General features: G+C 58.4%; 2 protein-coding genes across 3 annotated transcripts in view; both read right to left on the bottom strand.

The window, feature by feature from the left end:
• Positions 1-662: 662 nt before the first annotated feature.
• On the bottom strand, positions 663-5238 carry MTMR11 (myotubularin related protein 11). Its single transcript, XM_068414729.1, has 15 exons — positions 5180-5238; positions 4921-5048; positions 4369-4441; positions 4140-4282; positions 3752-4008; positions 3525-3612; positions 3342-3430; positions 3131-3252; positions 2969-3032; positions 2682-2752; positions 2424-2599; positions 2173-2343; positions 1706-1921; positions 1225-1497; positions 663-874 (listed from the first exon to the last, which is right to left on the bottom strand). Exons 1-15 carry the CDS (start codon positions 5217-5219, stop codon positions 743-745), a joined length of 2043 nt encoding a protein of 680 aa, XP_068270830.1. The 5' UTR covers positions 5220-5238; the 3' UTR covers positions 663-742.
• Positions 5239-8718: 3480 nt separating this feature from the next.
• The window catches only part of OTUD7B (OTU deubiquitinase 7B), a 31999-nt gene continuing 17787 nt past the window's right edge, over positions 8719-22930 (bottom strand). The window contains exons 5-12 of one of the 2 annotated variants that reach the window (XM_068414727.1): positions 19453-19554; positions 18406-18533; positions 16267-16379; positions 15545-15672; positions 14824-14973; positions 13943-14057; positions 13319-13403; positions 8719-9271 (exon numbers count right to left, since the gene is read on the bottom strand). In XM_068414727.1, the coding sequence (XP_068270828.1) occupies positions 9131-9271; positions 13319-13403; positions 13943-14057; positions 14824-14973; positions 15545-15672; positions 16267-16379; positions 18406-18533; positions 19453-19554 (962 nt within the window). In that variant the 3' untranslated portion in view covers positions 8719-9130. Of the gene's footprint in view, positions 9272-9336; positions 11958-13318; positions 13404-13942; positions 14058-14823; positions 14974-15544; positions 15673-16266; positions 16380-18405; positions 18534-19452; positions 19555-22930 lie in introns of those variants that run through there. The other variant, XM_068414726.1, reaches the window with a different exon arrangement.

Genomic DNA, 22930 nt, shown 5'->3' with positions numbered 1-22930 from the left:
AGCGGGGACCCCAGTGCTGGGGGGGGGTCCCAGGGCCGGGAGATTCCAGTCCTGGAAGGATCCCAGTGCTGGGAGATCCCAGTTCCAGGGCAGGGACTCCCAGTGCCAGGAGATCCCAGTGCAGGGACATCCCAGTGCTGGGAGATCCCAGTGTGGAGGGAGCCCAGTGCCAGAAGATCCCAATGCTGGGAGATCCCAGTCCTGGGAGATCCCAGTGCTGGGAGATCCCAGTGCCAGGGCAGAGGATCCCAGTCCTGGAAGGATCCTGGTGCTGGGCAATCCCAGTGCAGGGGGATCCCAGTGCCAGGAGATCCCTGTGCTGGGTCCCCCAGTGCCGGGGGATCCCCATGCCTGCAGCCCCCCACTTTGGCCTCACGTGCGGGGGGTCCCCATCCTGCACCCCCTCCCCGTTCCCCCCGTCGCAGCCACGCGCCGTCACCTGCAAAACTGCGCTTTAACGGGCTCCCAAATACAGACCCCCCCGAACGCGCCCGGGCGAGGGGCCTGGGGGGGCGAGGAACCCACTGGCCTCCCCCAGGCCCCCGCACATGGCTCCCTGAGCTCCCGCAGTGTCCCCATCCCCGTCCCCCTCAAAGCCTCTGTGGAGGTAGCGACAATTTAATGAAAAAATTAAATTTTTTCCCCTTCGGGGACCCCCCAGCTCTGCCTCCCCGGCACCGGCACCGGCAGCCGAGCAGCACCGCAGGATCTGGCCCTGAAAAGCCCCCGCGCCCCGGGGCCCTCACCGGGAGGGTGCGAGGGGGCTGCCGGCGGGCTCGGTGCGGGGTCCCCGCGCTTGCCAGGCGCTGAGCCGGTCCTGCAGCAGCGTCAGCTCCTCGGCCAGGCCGGCGGGAGACGGGGCGAAGCGCCCGCGCTGCGGGGAGACGGGGTGTGCGGCCAGGGGAGACGCGTGCGGGGTCGGGGGGACACGGACGGGGTGGGATGGGGGGACACGGGGTGGGATGGAGGGACAGGGGGTGGGATGGGGGACACGGGGTGGGATGGACGTGGGGTGGGATGGACACGGGGTGGGACGGATGGACACGGGGTGGGATGGACATGGGGTGGGACGGATGGATACGGGGTGGGATGGATGGAGATGGGGTGGGATGGTGCCCACCCGGGCGCCCCGTTGCAGTGCAGCCCCACCGTGCCTCAGTTTCCCCTCGCTTCACCGCACAGACCCCACAGGAATTCCCCGCCCCGGCCCCGGGGCCGTGTTACCTGGGCCTCGGGCAGACCCCGCAGGTAGCAGCGTCGCCAGAGCCGGACGGAGGGTCCCGCGGCGCAGGGCAGCAGCAGCCCCGGGGGGGACGCGGGGGGCCGGCTGCCCCCCGGGCTGCCCCCGCGCTCGCCGAGGCTCTCCAGGGAGGGGGCCCAGCGGGCCAGGCGCGGCGGGGGGCGGCCGCTCCTCCAGGGAAAGGGTTGGGGTGACAACGTCCCCTTGGCCAGCACGAACACGTTCCCGGCCCCCGGCCCCGGCCAGGCGTCGGCGGGCTGGGAAACGGGGGGAAAAAATAGGATTTAGGGGAAAAAGGTGGTGGGGGGAAGCTAACGGGAAGGGAAACCCCCCCAGTTAGGGATGGGGCAGCTTTTGGGGGGGCGCATGGCACCGGGAAGGGATTTAACACGCAGAGCACCCCAAATCGAACGGGAGAGCTGGGGGGTCTCGTGCAGCCCCCCCCCAAGCCAAGCCCCGACTCACCCTGCCCAGGCTCTGGGGGTCCGCGGTGTCGGGGGGTCCCGCGGCGCCAGCGGCACCCGCCGGGTTCCTGAATCGTGCCCGCTGCTGCGGGCTGTAGCGCAGCCCCCAGGCCCAGACCGGGGGCAGCCCACGGGCAGCCCTGCCCGCCCCCGGGGCGCCCGCCTCGGGGTCCCGCCAGCCGCTCACCTGCCTGTAGGTCTGGCTGCGGGGCCGGTGCTGTGGGGAGGAGAAGGGGGGAAACGGGAGCTTTGAGGGTGGGGGGGGTCAATCCCCAGGTTGGGATGTGGATGGGGAAACTGAGGCACGGCGCTGCTGGGTGCAGTGGATGGGAGAGGATTCGCCTCCATCCCCAAACCCGCCCCTAAACCCGCTGCCTCTTGGGATGGATGGACACGGGGTGGGATGGATGGATGTGGGGTGGGATGGATGGGACGGGGAGTGTGGCAGGCATCCCCCCCCCGGCTCACCGGGCTGCCGTGGCCCCGCTGCCGCTGGCAGCTGAAGAGGAAGGTGCTGAAGCAGGGGGCGAAGCTGCTGTCGTGCAGGGCCAGCAGATAGGCCTCGGTGAAGCCGAACGCCGCCGGGAACTGCCGCACCAGCTGCCACGTGCAGTCCAGGAACAGCAGGAAAACGGGGGCCTGGGCCGGGGGGGACACACACGCGTGTCACCCGTGTCACCCCCCGATGATGTGGCGGGGTGCGCGGGGTGGGGTCTCACCTCCTCCCGGGGGCTGTCGCGGCGGAGGAGCCCGAGTCGGTGGGGAAAGGGGTGCCCGGCTGCCACCCACTCGCGCTGCACCAGGCTCTGGAAGCCGGGCAGGGTGCGGGCGTGGGGGTCCCCCAGGAGCTGCACCAGCGAGGCCAGCAGGCAGTTCAGGTCCCGGTCCGACGGCTCTGGGGGGGGGCACGGGGAGGTGTGTGTGGGGTCCCCAGAGCATCACCCCCCCACCCCGCTGCTCCCCAACCCCGGCAGGACCTTGCAGGAGGACGGAGCAGCGTCTCCCCGCCAGCAGCGAGGCCACCTCGGCGGCTTTCCTCAGGCAGGTGCTGGGGGGGGCAAAAAGGGGGGGGTCAGGGCACCCCGAAATGCCCCGGCTGCCTGCTCGGGGGTCTGCAGCCCCCCCACCGCAATGCCCCTGTCACCCTGCTTGGGCTGGTGGCGGGGGGATGGGGCTGTCTGCCATGGGGAGGGGTATTTTAGGGTGGGGTTTTCCCCCTGCACCCCCAAAAAAAGCCCCCCCCCCCCCAGTGCCACCCGCTCACCGGACATGCTCCAGCCAGCGCGTCCCCTCCAGCGCCGAGAGCCACTTCTCCTCCGCCGCCGCGCCTGGCTCGGAGGGGCAGAGGATGGGGGGGGTCAGCAGAGGAGGCGGACCCCCGCGGTGGGTGTCAGGGGGTCCCCATTGATCCCCCCCCCTTGCTCACCGGGCAGGCAGAGCGCCCGCAGCTTGAGGTGGGCGAGCTGGATGTCGGCGAGGGTGGGCAGCTCGGCGGCGTCGGCCAGCACGCAGGGCCCGCGGCCCCCCAGCAGCAGAGCCTCCAGGCACCTGGGGAGGGGGGACAGGGACCCCCGGGTGGGGCCGGCGTGGGGCAGCACCCCCAGACCCCCTCTGGGACCCCCCCCGGCGAGACTCACCTCACGTCCTCGCTGCCCGGCTCCGAGGCTGCGTGGAAGCCGGCAGCTCGCAGCAGGTCACCCCCACCCGGGTGGTGCCAGCACAGGCGCTGGGGGCGAGATGGGGTGACACCCCCCCTCAGACCACCCCCCAGCCCCTTCCCCAGCCCCCCCCAGCACCCCGTCCCCCTCCCGGGCACTCACGGGCACACGGCGCTCCTCGAAGTGGGCGAAGGTTCGCTTGAGGTCGTGGTCCAGGAGCCCGCTGGGCACCCACAGGTACCGGGGGAGGCTGCGGGCAGAGGGTGGGGGCATGGGGCAGGTGCCCTCCCCCAGCACCCCCCAAACCCCGGGGTGCCATTTCGAGTGGCTGTGCCCCCCCAGCGTGGGGTGTGGGGGCCTGGGGACCCCAACATCTGCCCGGGCTGTACCTGGGGGCCATGTCGAAGCGCTCGTTGACGGCGCTGACCCTCCAGCCCGCGGCGCCCAGGCGCTCCAGCTCCTTCTCCCAGTCGCGCAGGCTCTCGAAGAGCAGCGTGGCAGCCGAGCCTTCCTCCTCCTCCTCCTCATCCTCCTCCTCCTCATCCTCCAAAGGCCCCTCGGCGGGGCAGGACCAGCCACCGTGTCCCTCGCCGCTGTCCCCCAGCCACGCCGCCGCCTCCCGCGCCTGGGCGATGGCGTTGGCGACCTGCGGAGAGGAGCCAGGACCAGGCGTGAGCCCCCCCAAAATCCCCCTCCCCAAAAACCCCCCCTGGAGTGCCCCAGAGGCACGTACACAGCCTCCCCGTCCCCCCCACGGCCACCAGCCCCCCAGCTCACCCGGAACGCCTGCGGAGCCAACCCGTTCTCCTGGAAGTGGAAGCGGAGCAGGCGGAAATCCCGGCAGAAGACGGCCAGTTCCTCGGGGATGAACTTGAGGGTGGAGGCGGCCGTCAGCACCTTGGGCTTGGCGAAGCTGCTGGCTGCGGTGGGTGAGGATGGGTGGCCGTCAGCGCTGGCTGAGACCTGCCCCGCTCGTCACACGGGGGATCCGGGCTGGCACCTTTACCTGCCACCAGCTTGCGGATGCAGGGCAGCGCCACGTCGTACTCGCTGTGGAGGAAGGCTCGGGAGCGGGGAGCCTGCGGGAGAGGGGGGGAGCTGGGACCCGCCCCGGTGTGACCCCCCCAACACCCTGGGAAGGGCAACGGGGCCGGAGCCGGGACCCCGCTGCCCCGGCTTGTGCTGGGCCCCGTGGCTGCCCCTTGTCCCCTGCCATGTCCTGCAGCGAGGAGTTCCCCAGGTGAACGTGGGGGGTCTGCAGGCGATGAGCAAGGGTTGGGGGGCTGGGATGGGACTGGGATGGGACTGGGATGAGGTTGGAATGGGGTCAGGATGGAGCTGGGGTGGGATAGGGATTCAGATGTGGTTCGGGCTGGGGATGCAGCCGCAATGGGATTAGGATGGGGCTGGGATGGGGCTGAGATGGGAGTCAGGATGGGGTGGGGGTGCGGAGGGCCGGGGTCGGGGACGCCCCAGGGCCGGGGTGCGGGCGGGCAGCGCAGGGCTCGGGGCCGGTCCCGGTCCCGGTGGCGGTGCCGGTGGCCCGTCGCCGTCGCACCTGGGCGGGCAGGAAGGCGAGGCGGCGGTTGGTGCAGAGCAGCGTCCCCGGGACCGAGCCGTCGCCGTCGCCGTCCCCGTCGCCGCAGCGCTGCCGGGCGCCCGCCGCCTCCTCCAGCACCAGCTCCCCTGCGGGGACGGGCCGTGGGTCCAGGGGGGCCCCACCGGCGCCCCGACCCCCCAAACCCCGCTCACCCCCCCCCCGTTAAACCCCCCCGACCCCCTCCAAACCCCGCTCCCCCCCCCGGCACCTGCCCTACCCGGGAGCCCGGCGAACGCCGCCCCCGCCGCCCCGTTCATGGCGGAGGGACTTCGGCCGGGCCCGGAGCGGCGGCGGCCGGAGCGGAGCGACCGGTGAGCCCCGAGCGCCACCGCCCGGCCCGGCCCCGGTACCCCCCGCCCCGGCATCCCGCCCCTCCCGGCCCCGGTACCCTCCTCCCCGGCCCCGGTAACCCCCGCCCCTGCGCCGCCCCGAGAGCGGGGAGAGCCCCCGGGGCACGGCCAGGAGCTCCGGGGCAAACGGCACCGGGCACCCCGAAAGGGATGGGCGGGGATGGAGGGGACGGAGGGTCCCGGCACCTCATAAGGGATGGACAGTGCTGGATGGAGACCTACAGCTCCAGGTACCCCACAAAGGGGTGCACAGTGCGGGCGGGGGTACGTACAGCTCCAGGCACCCCATAAGGGATGTTACAGCATTGGAGGGGGGGGGGGCTACAGCTCCAGGAGGGGACACGTACAGCCCCAGGCACCCCGTAAAGGATACACGGTGCTGGAGGGGTGCGTAGAGCCCCGGGCACCCCATAAGGGATGGATGGTGCTGGAGGGGGTACGGACAGCCCCGGGCACCCCATAAGGGATGGATGGTGCTGGAGGGGGTACGGACAGCCCTAGGCACCCCATAAGGGATGCTTTGCCAACCGAGGGCCGTACAGCGCTGTGCACGGCCGGGGTACCCCCCAAACCCCCAGCCCGTCCCCACACCTCTTTGCCGGCTGGCCCGGGGCCCCACGCAGCCCCACGGCCCCTCCTCGGGACAGGGCTCTGCCGGGCAGGACCGAGCTGCTCCGTGACTCACGGCCAAAGCACGGCCTTCTCCTCCCAACCCCGGAAAAACCAGCGCGCCGCAGCACCCATGCCAAGCCAGCCTGGCTCCTGCCAGCCCCAACCCGGCCGAGGGGGCTGGGGCAGCCGGGGGCCCTGACCCCGCTGCCAGCAGCAGGTGGATGGTGGCCCTGGGGCCGCGTTTGCCACCCCCCCGCTGCCATAAAACCCCTGGGGACCCCAAAACCCAAACCCCCTCGGCTCAGCTCCTCCTGCTGGGGCCAGGACAGGGGCAGCCAAGGCACCGGTGCCAGCACAAGGCAGGATAAACCCTGGCATAAACCAGGCTCAGGGGAAACCCAGCACTGTGAGAGCACACGCTCCAGCTAAAAATCTTACTTTAGGTGTATTTTCCCCCCAGGTTTCGGGGCAGCCTCAGCTTTGGTGGCTGCAGCTCGTGCACCCCAATTTTCCTCCTGCAGGAAAATCCCCCCCCGGGGGAGCCTGGCCGGGTCTTTGGCTCCGGTACCCGGCGGATGAGAGGAATTTCCTGCAGGGCTTTAGCCCAGGGCTGCTCTCCAAGGCGAGGGCAGCGCCTGCGCCAGCGCGGGGTCAGCCCGGGCCGCCCCGAGAAGGGCCGGCACCGACGTGGCGTTGGGCACGGAGGAAAAACACCGGGAGCTGGGAGAGAAAATCCCAACGCAAAGAAACCCCGTGGGAAACCGTTCCCACCTCCCCACGATACGTGTTCCCAACCAGCCCCAAACCCCCCGCTCGCAGCCCCGGGGCCGGACCGCTGAGGCTGGAGCTGTTGGTGAACATCATTACAGTGAATTTTCCTCTTTCTGACCCCATTTAAGCTTTGGGATCTGAAGTGCCCCGTGGATTTTACCTTTATGCCTTGCTTGGGTATTAAACTGCCCAAAGCATCGCTGGGCGCTGGCCTTCCAATGCAGCTGGGGAAAAGGTTCCTCCAAAATCAGCGAGGATTGATGGAAAACAGGGAGGGAGGGGTGGCTGGGGGGGTTCTTCTTTAAATGCCAGCCTGAATTTGGTACCTAAATAGAAGGAAAACTTCCCCAAGCCCCAGGAAAGAGGCTGCTGTGCTCCACAGTGGAGGAAAAGCCACACAAACCCCACGAAGGTGATGCGGGAGGGGATGGAGAGCAGCCCCAGGGCAGGGAATGTGGGGCAGGAGGGGCTGGGCCACCCCGAGCGGTGGGGCCGAACCGGGGCGAAGCGGAGGAAAGAGGCACGGCCGCTGCCCGGGGCCAGGAGCTGAACGTTGGTTTATTGTCAGTGGATCGATGGCAGCGTGAGGGAGGACGCGGCGTACAGCCCGACGGCCCCGCGGGGTCTAGTGCTCGCTACAGCCGTGCTCGGGGAGGGGAGAAATCACCAACCTAAGAGGGAATTTTTAAAAAAAAACCCACAGTTTTTGTGAATAAACAATTGCAGAATTAACCCAGGTCGCTTCTTGGAGGGTTAGTGACACCCAGAGCATCACAGCAGCCTTCCCCGTGAGGGGCCGGGTGATGGTGGTGAGGGTAAATGCTCATCTGACACAATAAAATGCTCATTAAGGGGGTTTGCAGGCCCTGAAAGAGAATCTTTGCTGCACCCAGGGCCCGATGGCAGCAACATTCCTTCTGACGACACCATAAGTGCACTTATTTGGGGTCACATCGCAGCCTCCCCATCCCCATCCCGATGGGAGAACCCCCCCCGGGGCAGGTTGGGTGCTGTTCCCCCATGGAAGGTGCTTCTGCTTCCCCTCCCCAAACCCACCCTGCTTTAAAAAATTAGGTGCCAGAAGAATAGCTAGTCCCACACCCCAAAAACACACCCCGGGAGGGGCTTTAGGGCATTCATGAATAAGGACCCAGCCGGTGGTAGATATCATCGTTCAATAAATATAATTTGTATTTAATAGTCCCTTAAAAAAGAAAAAAAAAGTTAAGTTTCACCATAAAGGAAACAAAAATGACCTGATAAAAAAAAAATCCTTCGTGGTTCTGAAGAAATTGGGTGGGACCCAGCTGAGATCGGGGCTCCGGGGGCACCTGGGGAACAGCCCAAACTCTGCCTCTCACAGAAAAAACCCTCTTCAAAGCTTTGGCAGCATTGCCCAAAGTTCAGTTGTTGTTTTTTTTTTTTCCCCATTTGGATTTTTTCTCATCTCCCAGGGATGGGTTTGCACCCCCCGCAGCCGTCCGGGCTCCTCCGCTCCTCGGAGAGGGACGATGATACAGTCAAACTTCACTAATAAGAACCCAAAGCACCGGCTACACTTTGCTTTTCAAAAAAAAAAAAGTCTCAGGAGGAGGGAGGTGAGAGCAGCTCTGGTAAACGGGACTCGAGATGGATTTCTTCGAGGAGGATGGGGAAGGTGCCGCCGCCATCCCCGTGTTTCCCCTCAAGACAACATCCCACCCGACCCCGCCGTGTTTACACCACCAAAGCAAAGCTCCCCCCACCCTTGTCTGCTTCCACACCCCGGATCTCCCCGGGAAGGAGCCACCTTCCAGCAAGCAGCTCCAAAAATCAGCCCCCCCGCAGCCCCCAGCCCCCATCGGCGCGGCGGAATTAACCAAAATGGGGAGAAATCCCCCCAAAACCACCCTGGAACCGCTGGGGAAGCGTCGCCTTTTGCCTTCCCTCTTCTTGGGGGGGGCCCAGAGCATCCCCTGCCCCGATCTCAAGGGCACCCCCCGAAGCTGCTGCCCTGAAATAAACTGCAGAAACGGGGACACAAACCAGTGACCCCCCCAGGGAGGGTTTGTTTCTTTTTTTGAACGTTTCAACTTAATTTTGGGGGTAAATCGAGAGATCGCTGCGGGGTAACAGCTCTGCGAGTCGCCTACAGGGTCACACCGACCATCTCCTAAAGCCCTTTGGCAGCACGTGGCTGGGCGAGGCTTAGCTACAAATTTAACAAAATTTAACGACTTAAATTTTTAAGTTTGGCGATTTAACAAAACCAAACAACTTAAAAGTCAGAGTTAAACCATCGCTGGGATATTTACAACCCGTCCACAAGCGGCTCAGATGGCTCGACCCATCGCTCGGCTTAACGACCCCGCGCAGCCTCCTCTAGGAAAGGCCTTAATTTGTGGGGTTTTAGGTATAAACTGGTAAAACTTGTAGGTTAGAGCCAAGCTTTAGGGTTAGTTGTGAGAATAAGGCTTCGGGTGATTCTCCAGTGTTAAGTACACTTTCACCTCCTCTGCCCGGGTCTCTCGTCCCTGCTCCCCGGGAGGACAGCGGGCAGGATGGGCACGGGAAGGGATTGCATAGTTTGGTGCCTTCTGAAAAACAAAACATAAAAAATAAGAAAAAAAAAAAAAAAGAGGGAATGTTGTAAAGCTTTGAATTATTGGTATAATTCGTCGTTTTATTTTCACGTGGTAAAACGCTGAACCTCGCTCTGTACAGGGTCGAGTCCGGTTTGGGAGCTGGAGTTATAAAAAAAAAATAAAATAAATCTGTGCAAACGTTGCAGTGCTGAAGTTTAAAGTTAAACCCGCTGCGGGATGCCAGAGGGTCCTCCTGCGCAGGGGCTGGCAGGGGGGAGCGGCGTGGACCACGTCGAGTGCGTGTCAGTTAGTTACGGGTTTGTTTTTTCTTAATGTTTCGCTCTTTTAGCCCTATTATTAAAAAATATCTTTAATATTCCTCAGCCTAAAGGTCAGTTAGGTGGCTCAGCAAAACGGAGCCGAGTTAATTGGATGCAGCAGAACAGAGGTAGTACGGCGGTAGCTCAGGTAGGGAGTTATCGCGGGCGCGTGGCCGAGCGCCCGGCAGCGGATTTCCCTCCCCGTGCTCTCCCCTTCCCCGCGCCGACGGTGAGTGCTGGCTGCAGACCCCGACCTTCGGTTCTCCTCTCCATCCTACCTACGCCGGGGCGCCCGGACCGCGGGCAGAACGGTTTTGCACAGTACTTCTGCGGGAAAGAAACCTCAAAGCCACTCAAGCGCTGGGATCGCCCCCCCTCCGTCTCCCTCCCACCCCAAGGAAGAGGTTAAAAAAGAACATTTTAAAAACAGATCGAGCCTGGGAGAAGGGCTGAGCCCTGAGCCCGCTGCTAGGGATGCTCAGAGACACCTGATGGGGCCGGGCTCAGATGAGTTCAACCAAAAAACCCCCCCAATAACGTCCAACTCCAACTAAGTTTCGCTCAGTACCAGCAACAAAGAAATATAAAATAAAAACAGTGTTAAAAAAACAAAATCTCTCAATTAAAAGGTGTGTGACGCTCAAAGTGAAGTGGCTGGGGCGCCTCGGGGCGGTCGGTGACGGCGGAGCCCGGCTGGAAGGACCCGGCGGGTGCTGCTCCCCGGAAGCTTTGGTCTGGTTTATTGGATCGCTCGCAGACCCCCCTCCTTCCCCCTGCGCTCCAGCCCCAGCGCACCCTCCGCTCGCCCGGGCCCCCCTTGCCAGGAGCAGCCTCTCCAAAAGCCTCCTCAGGGTCTCGCAGGGGGAGGGCTGGTTTTTCTCACCCCTCTCCCTCCTCCATCCCGCTGCCAAACCCCATTTCTCAGCCCATCCAGCCAAACACCCGCTCCCTCCTTCCACAGACGGGGAGAGGAGCGTGGTAGGGGGGGGGGGTGTGTTAAAAAAAATTAATATATTATTGCATTCCCCATCTTTCATGGGTCCCAAAAGCCGGGCGCCGGGGCAGGGCGCTCAGAACCTGTGCACCAGAGCCTCCCGCTCCTTGCGCTTCAGCTCCTCCCTGTAACAGCAGGAGCAGAAATTCCCAGTCTCGGGATGTCCGTAAAAGCTGCAGTTGGGCTGCTTGCACTTGGGCTGCTGAACGCTGTAACGGACCCGGCTCCAGGCTCGGTCCCCCGGCGGCCCCTTCTGCAGCCCGTCCTGCTCCAGGGCTTCCCTGTAGCCGTTGCTGTGCGGGGGGAGGCAGGCGGAGCCCTCGCCCTCCGGCGCGTAGGTGGGATGGACGCCCATGTCCGTGGGGGAGAACCTCCCCGGGTGGGAAGGGCCGGGGTGGTAGGGGTTGGCCCGCGCCTGGCCGCAGTGTCTGGGCAAGGTGGCGTAGGGAGGGAGGTTGCCGCAGGACCCCCCCGCCACCTGCCGCCTGCTGTCTGGGTAGCCGGGGGGATGCGACCCCTCCATGCTGTTCACCACGGAGGGTCTGGGGAAGGTGAAAACGCCCGAATAACCCGAGGGAAAAGCTGCTATTTTAGGGCCCACGGCCAGCTCCAGGGCCTGGATAGCGTAGGCGGGGGGAGGCTGGGGGTACGCGGGGTTCAGCATCGCTTCCTCGCCCCTGGAGGGGCTCGCCTCCGGCTCCAGCTTCTTGGCAGGGGCAGTGCTCCCCAGCGCCTTCTTCTCCGCCTCCTTTTGCTTCTGCTCGGCCATGAAGCGTTCCTCGGCGTCCAGGAGGTACCGCTGGATCATCTCCTCCTGGTACTGGTGCCGGTTGCTGGTCTTGAGGTGGCCGGCGAAGATGAACTTGCGCTCGCCCTGCATGGCAGCCCGGAGGATGCTCAGGCTCAGCCTCACGTCGTGGCTGTATTTGTAGGCGTCCGACGGCTTTTCGGGGGCAGATTTACCCGGGCAGGTTTTCTCCACAGGAGCTGACAAGTCTCCTTGGGAAGATTCCTCTTTGCTGCCTTTCCTTGCCTTCAAGGATCCTTTCTTCTTCTTCTCCAAGGTGTCCCCCTGCCCGTTGCTCACACCTCCCTTGATGGCTTTGCCGTGCATCAAGCCACCCATGTTCTTTTTTAGCTTGCTCCCCAAAGTCTTCCCGAAGCTGCCCAGCTTATTGGCGACCGAGTCTGCCCGTTTCTTCTCTTTTTCTTTCTCCTTTTCTCGCTCTTTCTTTGGTTTCTCTTTGTCCTTGCAGCCCCTGCTGCCGCCATTGCTCGCTGAACTGCTGCACACCGACTCCTTGTCCGACTCGCCCGACTCCGCAGCTGAGCGAGCGTCGTCGCCCGCGGAGGCTGTCGGCGATTCCGGCTGGGCCAAAGGCGCCTGGGGAGAAAGAAAACATACGGGTCAAAGTCCAGGAAGCTCCTCAGATAAGAGTTTTCAGGCTGAAGGTGAAACAGAGAGGTAGGACTTGCTTGGAGAACGGAGGGGACAACATTCAAACACCCTCTGTGACGCGTCCCCAGCAGCCGTCCTGCTCATCCATGTGTGACCAAACTGGGCAAGGGTCTGGAAGGTCTGACCTGCGAGGAACGGCTGAGGGAGCTGGGGGTGTTTAGCCTGGAGAAGAGGAGGCTCAGAGGTGACCTTAGTGCAGTCTACAACTACCTGAAGGGAGGGTGGAGCGGGGTGGGAGTCGGCCTCTTCTCCCAGGCAACCAGCAACAGGACAAGAGGACACAGCCTCAAGCTTCGCCAGGGGCGGGTCAGGTTGGACATCAGGAAGCATTTCTTCTCAGCAAGGGTCATTAGCCATTGGAAGGGGCTGCCCAGCGAGGTGGGGGAGTCACCATCTCTGAAGGGGTTTGAGAAAAGCCTGGACATGGCCCTTAGTGCCCTGGTCTAGTTGCCATGGTGGTGTCAGGGCCGTGGTTGGACTCGATGAGCCCAGAGGGCTCTTCCAACCTCAGTGATTCGGGGATTCTGTGTCCTGACTTGCTCAGCTTCCGGGGGAAAAGCTTGAGGAGAAGGGGGTGCTACTGGTGAGGAGGGGGCCACCAAATTCCCCCTCTGGCCACCCACAAGTGTGGTGGGCACTGCTGGCACCAGTTTCCCTGGGGTCATGGCATCCTCCTGAGGTGGGGACGGGTCACGGTGTTTTCTAAGCAAAGCAGCTGAGAGCACGCGGCCAGGTAAGGAGGTCACAACCAACACGTCACCACTCGAGCTCTGCTAGAGATGACACCTCGACAGTTTCAGACAGACCAAACCAGCTCACATGTAAGTTTGGGGAGTTTTCTCCTAAAAATGGGAGCGGAAAAAACCCCTTCACGCTGTCACGGCGGCTCCCACCGTGGAGATCTGAGAAGTGGACGGGAGTTTTCCTGCCAACAAAAGGTCCCAGGAAAACTACAGCCAAACTCACAGCAGCTTCTGGTGGCCATAAACCAACGGTTCATGTTTCTCTTGGAACAAGCAGCGTCGTCCTCGCTGCCAGCAACCTCCACCCGAGGCTGCCCGGCGGGACGCACGAGGGCTGCGCTCCCAGTTTGTGTGAGGGGTAAAAACAGGCGTGAAAAGCTCTAGGAAAAAAACCCGCGTGGTTTATCTGCTCAGAGCGGCGTTAGCTGCGATTCCTGGGGGCCCAGACAAGCTCCCGTGAAGCAGAGCAAGGCTGACGACGTCCCGCCTGCTGGGGGGGTTTAAATAATTAAAGAGGAAAGAAAATCCTCCTCGTCTCCTCACCTGCGTGTCACAAGGCAACGTGATCCACTTCACATTCATGTAGCTGTGCAGCAAGTGCAGCTTCGCTTCCAGGGACAGCGTCACGCTACGAACAAGGATAAAAAACAAAGTCAGAGTCAAGTTTCCCTTCCCTGAGGTTCTCTCCTCCGTATTTAGTTGACTTTATATTAAAAGTGTGTTTTAACACAACAGGTAAAGCTGCATCGAGGCAGCAGCAACACCAAAGGTGACACTTTTGTAGCCTTCCCAACCTTTCCATTAAAACCCAAAGGAATAAAGAAGATTTGAATGTCAAAATCGAGGTTGCTATGAATTAAAATGAACTTGAGAAGTAACCTTACTTGTCCATGAGACAAAGAACAACAAGCAGATGGCAGAGACCCAAACAGAGCTGGTTTCAAAATGATTCTCCTCTCCACAGAAACAACTCTCACAAGAGTGAAGATGTTTTCTCAAAAACTTCCACTTATCAAAAAAAAAAAAAAAAGTAATTTTCCACCCCAACCACAGGGAGAGGCTTTTTACTGGCTCCAAACCCCTCAAAATGAGATCCTGCATCAATAAAACTGATTTTTTGCTGAATTTCAATACTTTGATCTTGGCTCCGGTCCACACAGAACCAACCTGGCCAGCTTGACGTTGTCGCTGTCGTCTCTGCCCCACTGCCACTCCTTCCCGGGGTCCACGGCGAAGTGCACGGGGAGCAGCTTGTGCTCGGAGTCCGTCAGCGGGATCACAGCTGCACAAGGGACAGAAAACCCGCTTTTAATGCCCGAAAGGACAAACCTTCCATGTCGCAGCCGAGCTTTGAGCGCCCACCAAGAACAACATCAGCTCTGATGGCAACTGGTGTCACACCAAATCACAGAACTGTCATAGAACCACGGAACGGTTTGGGTGGGAAGGGGCCTTCAAAGACCATCCAGTCCAACCCCCTGCCATGAGCAGGGACACCTTCCACGAGATGAAGTTGCTCAGAGCCCCATCCAGCCTGACCTCGAATGTCTCCAGGGATGGGGCATCTCCCACCTCTCTGGGCAACCTGGGCCAGTGTCTCACCACCCTGAGCATAAAGAATTTCTTTTTTATGTCTAGTCTGAGTCTCCCCTCTTTAGTTTAAAACCATCACCCCTTGTCCTGTCACTACAGGCCCTACTACAGGCCCCATCTTTCTTACAAGTATTGAAAGGCCACAATAAGGTCTCCCCAGAGCCTTCTCCAGGCTGAACAACCCCAACTCTCCTAGCAGAGCTGTTCCAGCCCTCAGATCACCTTCGTGGCCTCCTCTGGACCGGCTCCAACAGGTCCACATCCTTCCTGTCCCAAGGAAAGACATGTCCTGTCCTCTCCCTCGCCCTGCTGGCCACGCTGCTGGCGATGCAGCCCAGGATGAGGTTGGCTTTCTCATGTCCAGCTCATGTCCAGCTTTTCATCCACCAGTACCCCCAAGTTCTTCTCCACAGAGCTGCTCTCTTATATTGATATAAATCTTGTTTATTGCCTACCTTGATCTTTTGTGGGTTCCTTCTGCTCCATGGATACCAGGGCAGAAAAATGGGCTTGGTCATAAGCCAGAACCAACGGAGAACGATGGCATTTGTTGGCTGGGACTTCCAGGGGAAGATAGATCCCTCCAAAGGGAATCGGGGCAAAGGCTGGAAAGAAATCAGGGCGGTTGGTTTTCATAATGCTTTAAAGAGTTAAGAGTTGTTTATACTGAAACTGCTCCAGAACAAGCTGTTTGCTTCACTCAAGGTTTCACCTGCAATTATCTGCCAGCTCGAGGGACAACTAAAAAAACCCACAACCCAAAATAGACACTGATGTTACATCAGGAGGAGCACGGTGGCAAAATGAACCTTTGTTTTCTATAAAAACCCTTCACTCCTCCACGAAACAACTTAGAATTTGCACACAGAATGATGGTAATTGATTAATCTTTTCTGACAGGAAATTAAGTGCTAGTGGAAAATACTACAAGCAGGGAGTGGAATTTCCCATGTCTACACACACGTTTGGGGTAAAAGAAGTACAAAAAACACCCCCTCACGTGGGAATCACCCCCAGCACCCTGCAGCACTTTAATGCACCCCGTGCTCTGCTCTCTGATTCAAGATCTGGCTTTGCTGAGCAAAAAGACCCCGTGAAAACGTGTGGTAGAGAGGAAACACCCAGTCTGAGCATGCAGAATTCATAAAGGCTTTGAAAAGAGAGCGCGATTTTCACCTTCTCCCCCCGAGTCCCGCAGCATCGTGTCTGCCACCACCACTATGGGTCTCTTCAACACGTGGGCAAGGACAAAGACGTGGAACTCCTCCAGGCTCTCGTACACCGGCTCTTCGGAGCTTTCAACGCTTTGGGAAAGCAGAAAGAAAGTAATTTTCAGCCCTTGGGTATTTGTTGCTTTTAAAACCAGGAAGAGGCCTTTCTAGGCAGCCACGGAGAGGCAGATCCCATTAACAGCATCAAGTTTGATCTCAGCTCTGATCTGAGATTTTAGATGCAGAGCCAAACCCACGTCCGATTCCAAGCCGAGGGAACACCACGCTGCTGCTTGGCACTTCTGGGAGCCTCTTATCTAAAGAGCCTCCCAAGTGGTGTTGGTTTGGGATGGCTGCGGCGATAACGTGCCCTTGAAATCCAGAGCGAGCAGGAAATCCACAGCTGTTGGTTATTGCTCTCATTGCAGAGACATCAGCGTGATGAAACATGAGAGAAGATTAGTTTTCTGCTCAATGGATGCGTTACCCCCCAAAAAGGGGTTGGGCAGCATTTAAATCACTTCCTGTGATGCTTTATGGACCTCTCGTTCCTCGTGATCCTTCCCCTTAAAGCCAGACCAAAGCAGCAATCCCCAGCCTCGTCCCTTAACACGAGCTGCACACTGAAGGCAGATACTCGCTGTGGTTTACACCTAGGTGTATTATTTTTCACTCCCCTCCACGTACCCTCCGCAGCCGCCCCCGTTGGTGCCGTAGTGCACGCGGGGCTCGCTGGACGCCAGCTTGATCAGCTCGTTCCACTCCTTCTGCCACTCCTCTTCGGTGTAAACGAGACCAGACTGCAAATAAAACCCAAAATCTTCAGAGTCAGTATTTTCCAATCTCTGCAGCGTGGTTTTATACACACAGCCACAACTTTTCTCTGTGGATTTATGCAAAAATAATCAATACGTTATGCAAAAAAAGCGCACGTTTGCAAATCCGTGTTCTCAAGCCAGCGGGGGGAGATGATCTGCCTGAAATGCAAGTTTGCCTTTTTGTGGAGTGGAAGCAAACATTTCAACCCACAGAACGAGAGGAAACCTTTAGCGTTCCACTAAATCCTTCCAGTATTAAAGACAACATAATCTACTGAGAAGGGACAGTGGGACAGATAATTGGACTAGCTAAAATACGGACTTTATCTTCCTTCAAAAAACGATGAAATACACCATAGCATCCATAAATATTCAATTCAAGCGTGGCTTTGATATTTCCACAGATGGTGAACCCACACTTGACTCACATTTCCTTACATTACGATTGCAAAACGTCCATTCTGCAATTGCCCCACGTGTGACATGAGACACTGGTTGGAAACGGCACCGCGAGGGAGTCACCATCTCTGGAGGGGTTTGAGACAAGACTGGACATGGCCCTTAGTGCCCTGGTCTAGTTGCCATGGTGGTGTCAGGGCAATGGTTGGACTCGATGAGCCCAGAGGGCTCTTCCAACCTCAGTGATTCTGTGAAATACCTCCAAACCACAAGACCGTGCCCAAAGCTAAGCTCAAGCCTGCTGCATGGAAGGTCACAAGCTGAGAAACGCAACGGGAAGGGCAGGCACCGTACCCTCCTCCTCCTCCTTTCCCCGGCTCCACAATCGGAGCTCCAGCATCCAAACACAACATCCTGAGTCCTCCAAGCTGCCAAGAAACCTTCAAACCCTGCACCAGAAGTAACCGACGGCACGTTCTGCTCCTCACTCGTTCAGTCAGATATTAATTAAGTTTCTCCGCTCCTGGTTATGTCGCCAACACGAGTTCTTTCGTCGCCGATCTAAAGCACGGGAGGAGAATATTGCACCCAGAGCAGGTTGTGAAATTCAGAGCAGCATCCATCACCCTGGGCTGCTTCTTTCAGAGCTGATTTGGAAAGAGGAGCTCATAACCTGCCCCTTCCAGCCAACCGCTTCAGCGGTACCTGCAACTCCTGGACCGTTGCACCATCTACATCCCACTTCTGCTGCCAAGATCCTTCGGCTTGTGCTGAGGACTATGAGCAGGGCATGACACCACTGCACCCTGTACCCTATTTTCAAGCCCTTTTAAGATCTGCAAGTCACGGTACTTTGCTGACAGCTAATTCTGGAGCACGCAGTTGGAAGGGATGCACAAAAGCATGCTTCTAATAGCAGTAAAATCTCCAATTATTTATTAACTACCCTGCTTCCAACAGGGAAATTCGTCTTTTTTTTTTTTTCAAACTGTCAAGATATGAATCTTTGTGCCCTTCCAAAAATAAAAAGGAAGCTGGAGAGTAAACAACATCCTTCAGTGTCAGGTGGAAACAAAAGTTTACCCTGTTCACAAAAACATCTCGACACAGAGGGGCCGTCTCTCGCCTGGTAGCTCTTCACCTCGACAAAGTCACCTCCCCGCTGCGTCACAGCTTTGAAAAGCCTTCAACATGGCAAGTTCATGAATTCCCTTTTTTTGGTGGAGGAGTTTGCTCCACGCTTCAACCGAGGCACATCTCCCTGATCTTTATCGCTGGAGAGACCTACGCCACCGTGCTGCTTTCCTCCTAAAAGCCAGCACGGCCACCTCATCCTGCTGGATCCTCAATGCCCAAAGGTGACGTTTGTTTTCCCATCAATACTGGACATAACACGGTTCTATAAAGAATTTTCCGATCTTATAATAAAGAGAATTTTGCTGTAGTTTAGACCGAAGGCTACGTCTCACCATGGCACAGCCACAAGCCAGGGAGTTGCCCTAAATTCACGACAGACTCTATCACGAGAGGAAGCACCTCCCAACCCCATGAGATATTTTATCAAGACCTTCCCCTCCGCAAAGGGGACGGCGTTCGGGCCGGTTCCTACCTCCTTGTTCTGCTGCGTCTGCTGCCAACGCCACCTCCGCTTCAGGGCCTCCCTCTCCACGCCTTTATCCATCAAGGTGTAGAGGGATTTGCGGAGCATGAGATCTCTGTCATGGAAACCCCACATACCTGCACGGGGGACAAAGACACAGAGGATTAGGAGCAGCCGGCATCGCTCTGTCCATCTGCTGAGGTCCTACGACCTGCCACGAACCAGGGGAAGCGGTAAATTGGGAACCAGAGGCAGGGAAATGCAAGTTTTTCAACCTAAACTATAAAATCCTGGGGTCAAAGCCTGCGTTTTCCACCTGCAGCGAGTTTTCACGCAGCTAAACGGAGATGCTGCCACCTCTGCTTTCAACTTAAGGCATCTCACAGTATCTGTTCACCAAATCACATGCTCCTTTACATCAACATCTGATGGGAAAATGAGAGCGGGTTAAACATGACTGTGGTTTCGCTGGGTCTGAAAAGCAAACGCAAAGGAAACACCCAGCCCTGGTGATTTAAGAGTCTGGAAACCTCAGAAAATTTACTACGGTCGCACTCGATGAGCTGAAGTCAAACCTGGGCTCTTGAAACTTCAACGTGCAGGAGGAGGGAAGGGGTGGCTCCGTTATTTCATGTTTCCTTCAGCAATGCAGGGAAATTTGCCAAATTCCAGGGCAGAGGCACTTGAGAAGTCCACAAGCTCTTGGCAGCCTGTTTCCTTCAACCCATTCCTCTCCCGCAGAGCCTGAGCATCGCGACCGCTCGCACACCTCCTGCCGCGGCGGCCGGGGTAGAACCACAGACCGGTTTGGGTTGGAAGGGACCTTAAAGCCCATCCAGTTCCAACCCCCTGCCACGGGCAGGGACACCTTCCACCAGACCAGGTCGCTCCCAGCCCCATCCAACCTGGCCTTGAACACTGCCAGGGAGGGGGCAGCCACAGCTGCTCTGGGCAACCTGGGCCAGGGTCTCACCACCCTTGGCACGACGCAGGTTACCAGGCGTGAAGTGAAGCAGTTGGTTATTTCGCTCGCCGTGAGTTAAGTCAAGCCCTTACCCAGGGAGGCGGCGTGCAGCAGGCAGTTCCCGTCGCCGGTGGTGGCCAGGGGAAGCAGCCGTTGGCAGCTGGGGTCCACGTTCGCCCACCAGTTCAGACGACCTGTGGGAATAGTTTGAGAGCGTGAAAACGGGGCCCATGGCACAGCGTGGGACCGGTGCGTGTGTTCATCCCCCCAAAAAACACCGACGAGGAGGGAAACCTGCTTAATCCACAGGGGGAACACCTGAAGAGATGAGCAGTTAGAGACTGGTCCCATGGCTGGAGGAAGGAAGGAGTCAAAGCGGTAATAAAGCAACAAAAAGGGGAGATGGGAGCTGCAAAACTTCACGGGGATGCAATGAAACAGCCAGGCTGAGCTTAAGGTCACACAAATTAGAATTAAAGCTGGAAACAGGAGCCAGGACTTTAACCCAGACCAGCGTTCTCCTCCTGTCCATCTCTCCCCCTACCCTAATTATTTCAAAACCCATCAGCCTGAAAACACCTCCCACAAACGGTGCCCAACCACTTTTCCTGGTAATAACCACTTTTTGTTTCTTCTTGCAACCAAATCACTCCTATTTAAAGCTTCTCACATCGGTCATTTTTGCCCCGCTCGCTGGTTGAGGTACAACACCCAGGAGCTTCTGCTGATCCCAATGAAAACGCAACCCGGCGGAGCTTTACGCCCTGTAAAAATAGCAGCTTTTAGGTAATATAAGGCAGTTGCAGTAATTCAAGTCGAGAGCATCTAAAAATAGAAGCTAGGAAAAAATTAACTTACACGCTGCAGCCAAGCGCAGCGCGACAAGGTTAAACATTGACCAAGGAAACGGAGTCAGGCTGAGTGAGGACTTTGAACTCCCAACCCTGCGCCTCGCTCTGCTGTGCCTCACAAACAGGCTGAGATTTTTTTCCAGTAGCTTTTCTGGATCCCGTGCAACAGGCAGTGTTTTGGCTGGCAGATGCTGCTCAGGCTTCCAACGAGTTGCATTCAAATTGCTCTTGCAGAAAACGAGCCCTTTCCCAGCGTTTCTAACGAACCCCTCCTTGCTCCCGAGCTCTCAAACACAGGATTTCTTGAAATTGTTTTGCACAACCTCAGCCACGGCAGCTGTGGAAGAGCTAAATACAGAAAACTTGGTTTTAAACACCAATAAACACCGATAAACACCGATAAACACGACGACGCAGCGCTAACTGCTTTTTTTTTATGTGTTTTTTAACCCATTTCACGTCGCTCCTGGAGAATTCCCTGCTCTTTCCAACAGCTGGGGGACACCAAGGGTGTCTGCAGCTCTGGTCGGTGCTTTGGAGGTTGTGCAACCTCTGGCCGAGCCGAGTCAGGCCCGATTCGGAGGGGACACACCTCGGCGAGGCATTTCCATCCGCAGCGTGCGGTCACGCCGCGCCGCGCACGTCCCCGGCCAGGCAGCAGAGTAACTCGTGCAGATCCCCAGTTACGCAAGAGAAGTCATCTCGAAAGAAACCACATTCCTCAAACCCTTCTCCAAATGTTTTTTTGCTCGTATCAAGGCGGCGGAAAGGCCAAGAGGCCTCCAAGAAGTATTTAAAACAACATATTTCTCCGCACGTGGTTATTCGGAGCGAGCCCTGAAAGCTCTATGAGGAAGTCTCCTTCTCTGGAGACCTTCAAGCCCCATCTGGATGTGTGACCTGCCCTAGACTGGTCCTGCTCTGGCAGGGGGGTTGGACTCGATGATCTCCAGAGCTCCCTTCCAACCTCTCACATTCTATGATTCTATGAAGATAACTGGATTCAAGAGCACGAGGGATCGTCCCACAACCATCACTTGAGCAGCGAGGTCGGAGACAGCTCTTCTGCACACCTGAAGAAGTCCACCAGCACCATGAGGCTTCCTCTGCATCCAGCACCGTGACTCTTACAGGGCCCAGCTTTGCCCCGCAGCTGGTTTTGCTACAGAAGATGTTTGTCCCTGCAGAGATCAGGAACCCACAGAGTACATTTGGTAAAACACCGTCGTTTCTTCTAACAGGAACCATCTAACTAGGTCACGGCGATGGGAAGGGACAAGGACAACGCTCCTCCCAGCCTGACGACGAAGCCAAATGGCTCCCCCGAGGCTAGCGGGGAACCCAGCGCCGTAATTACCCGGCCGCCCTCTCTGCGTGACGAAGGCAGCGTCCCCAGGGCCGGCTCGGCCTCGTGCTCCACGGGCTGACGGGAGAGGTCCAACACCAACACCCACCACGACCTCTGTGCAGTGGCTGCAGGTCGCTGGGGTTCGCTCCCCCCTGCTGAATCACTGGGGAGGTGAAGGAGCAGGATCACCACCTAGGAGTAGGCTAAAAAAGGAGACCAAAAAGGGGCAGCAGCTAGAAAAAGGGATACCTATGCTGAAGCAAGCTCATTTCGTATATCTAAAATGAGTTAATTTATCTGTAGGATAAATTATCATCTGAGGATGACAGCGGAGGGGCCGAAGGCACCGCAGCAGAGGTCCTGCGCCGCGGGCAGCAATCCAGCAGAGCCCAGCACCCAACTTCTGAGGAGGCTTCACCTGTCTTTTGAAGCAAGGTGGACCCAGACGTGAGCTCGTCTCTCCTGCTAAGGGAACCAGTCTGGCCAATGACTTATGGGCAAAGATATTTGCAAGTCAGATGCCACGTAGGTAAGGAGGGGGGTACGTGTACGCACGTGCCTCTGCTCATGCACGGGCTAAAACCAGGCTGAAAAGCTTCTCAAAACCCGGGTGATGCATCACTGAGGCACCCACTTTGACTGCCCGCTGCGAGACGCGGGACATTTACACCCCAAGAACGAGGAACCCGCCTGCCGTTCCTTCGACGCCGTTCCCGCAGCAAAGCGAGCACGCTCGCCTCCTAACTCAGCAGTTTTTAACAGTCTGCCTACAGACGTGTATTATATTATAATATAAATTATAACTATAAATATTAGTGCGAAGCCGGTTTCTTGCCAATAGGCTGCGGGACTTTTGGAGGGCTGCTTGGCACCATGTCCCTGACCCTGGGGAGAACACCTGACCCCGGAGCCAAGGCAAAGCCATCAAACCCAGGGGTTTCTTCCAGTTCTTCCTGATATTTTGTTTTAGTAGCCTTGGGCAAGGCACCGCCGGTTGCTGCTCTGTGTGTGCAACGAGAAAAAACCCTCTGCCTCGTCAAAATATAGGGCAAGGCTTAATCCATTTAGGTCTGTAACAAAGAACGCCAAGTTTCCAGCTCCACCAAGACCTTTCCTACAGCTCTGAGCGCGCCAGAAGCCTTCCAAGAGGATGTCACTGCAATTTACAGCCACTTTAAAGCGCACTCACCCTGCCACAGCGGTGCAAAGGGAGCTCTGGATAGAAGGAGAAGAGTATCTGGACGTTTATTGGCCTATAAAGTATTTGCTTAATCCCCTAAGGACAGCACGTACTAAGTTAACAACGGGAATCACCGTAGATCACAGTACCGCGCTCAAAACCCCACTTCGAATTAAGTCTGGAATATTTTA

This window comes from Nyctibius grandis, chromosome 17 (genome assembly GCF_013368605.1).
Source record: "Nyctibius grandis isolate bNycGra1 chromosome 17, bNycGra1.pri, whole genome shotgun sequence".
NCBI lineage: Eukaryota > Metazoa > Chordata > Aves > Nyctibiiformes > Nyctibiidae > Nyctibius > Nyctibius grandis.
This window is presented reverse-complemented; position numbering and strand designations above follow the sequence as displayed.

Coding starts and splice junctions, on each gene's coding strand:
- MTMR11 (XM_068414729.1), bottom strand. CDS start 5,219: ATGAACGGGGCGGCGGGGGCGGCGTTCGCCGGGCTCCCGG. Junction 2,600..2,681: donor CTGCTCCGTCCTCCTGCAAG/GTCCTGCCGGGG, acceptor GCCCCCCCCCAG/AGCCGTCGGACCGGGACCTG. Junction 2,344..2,423: donor GCGACAGCCCCCGGGAGGAG/GTGAGACCCCAC, acceptor CCCCCGGCCCAG/GCCCCCGTTTTCCTGCTGTT.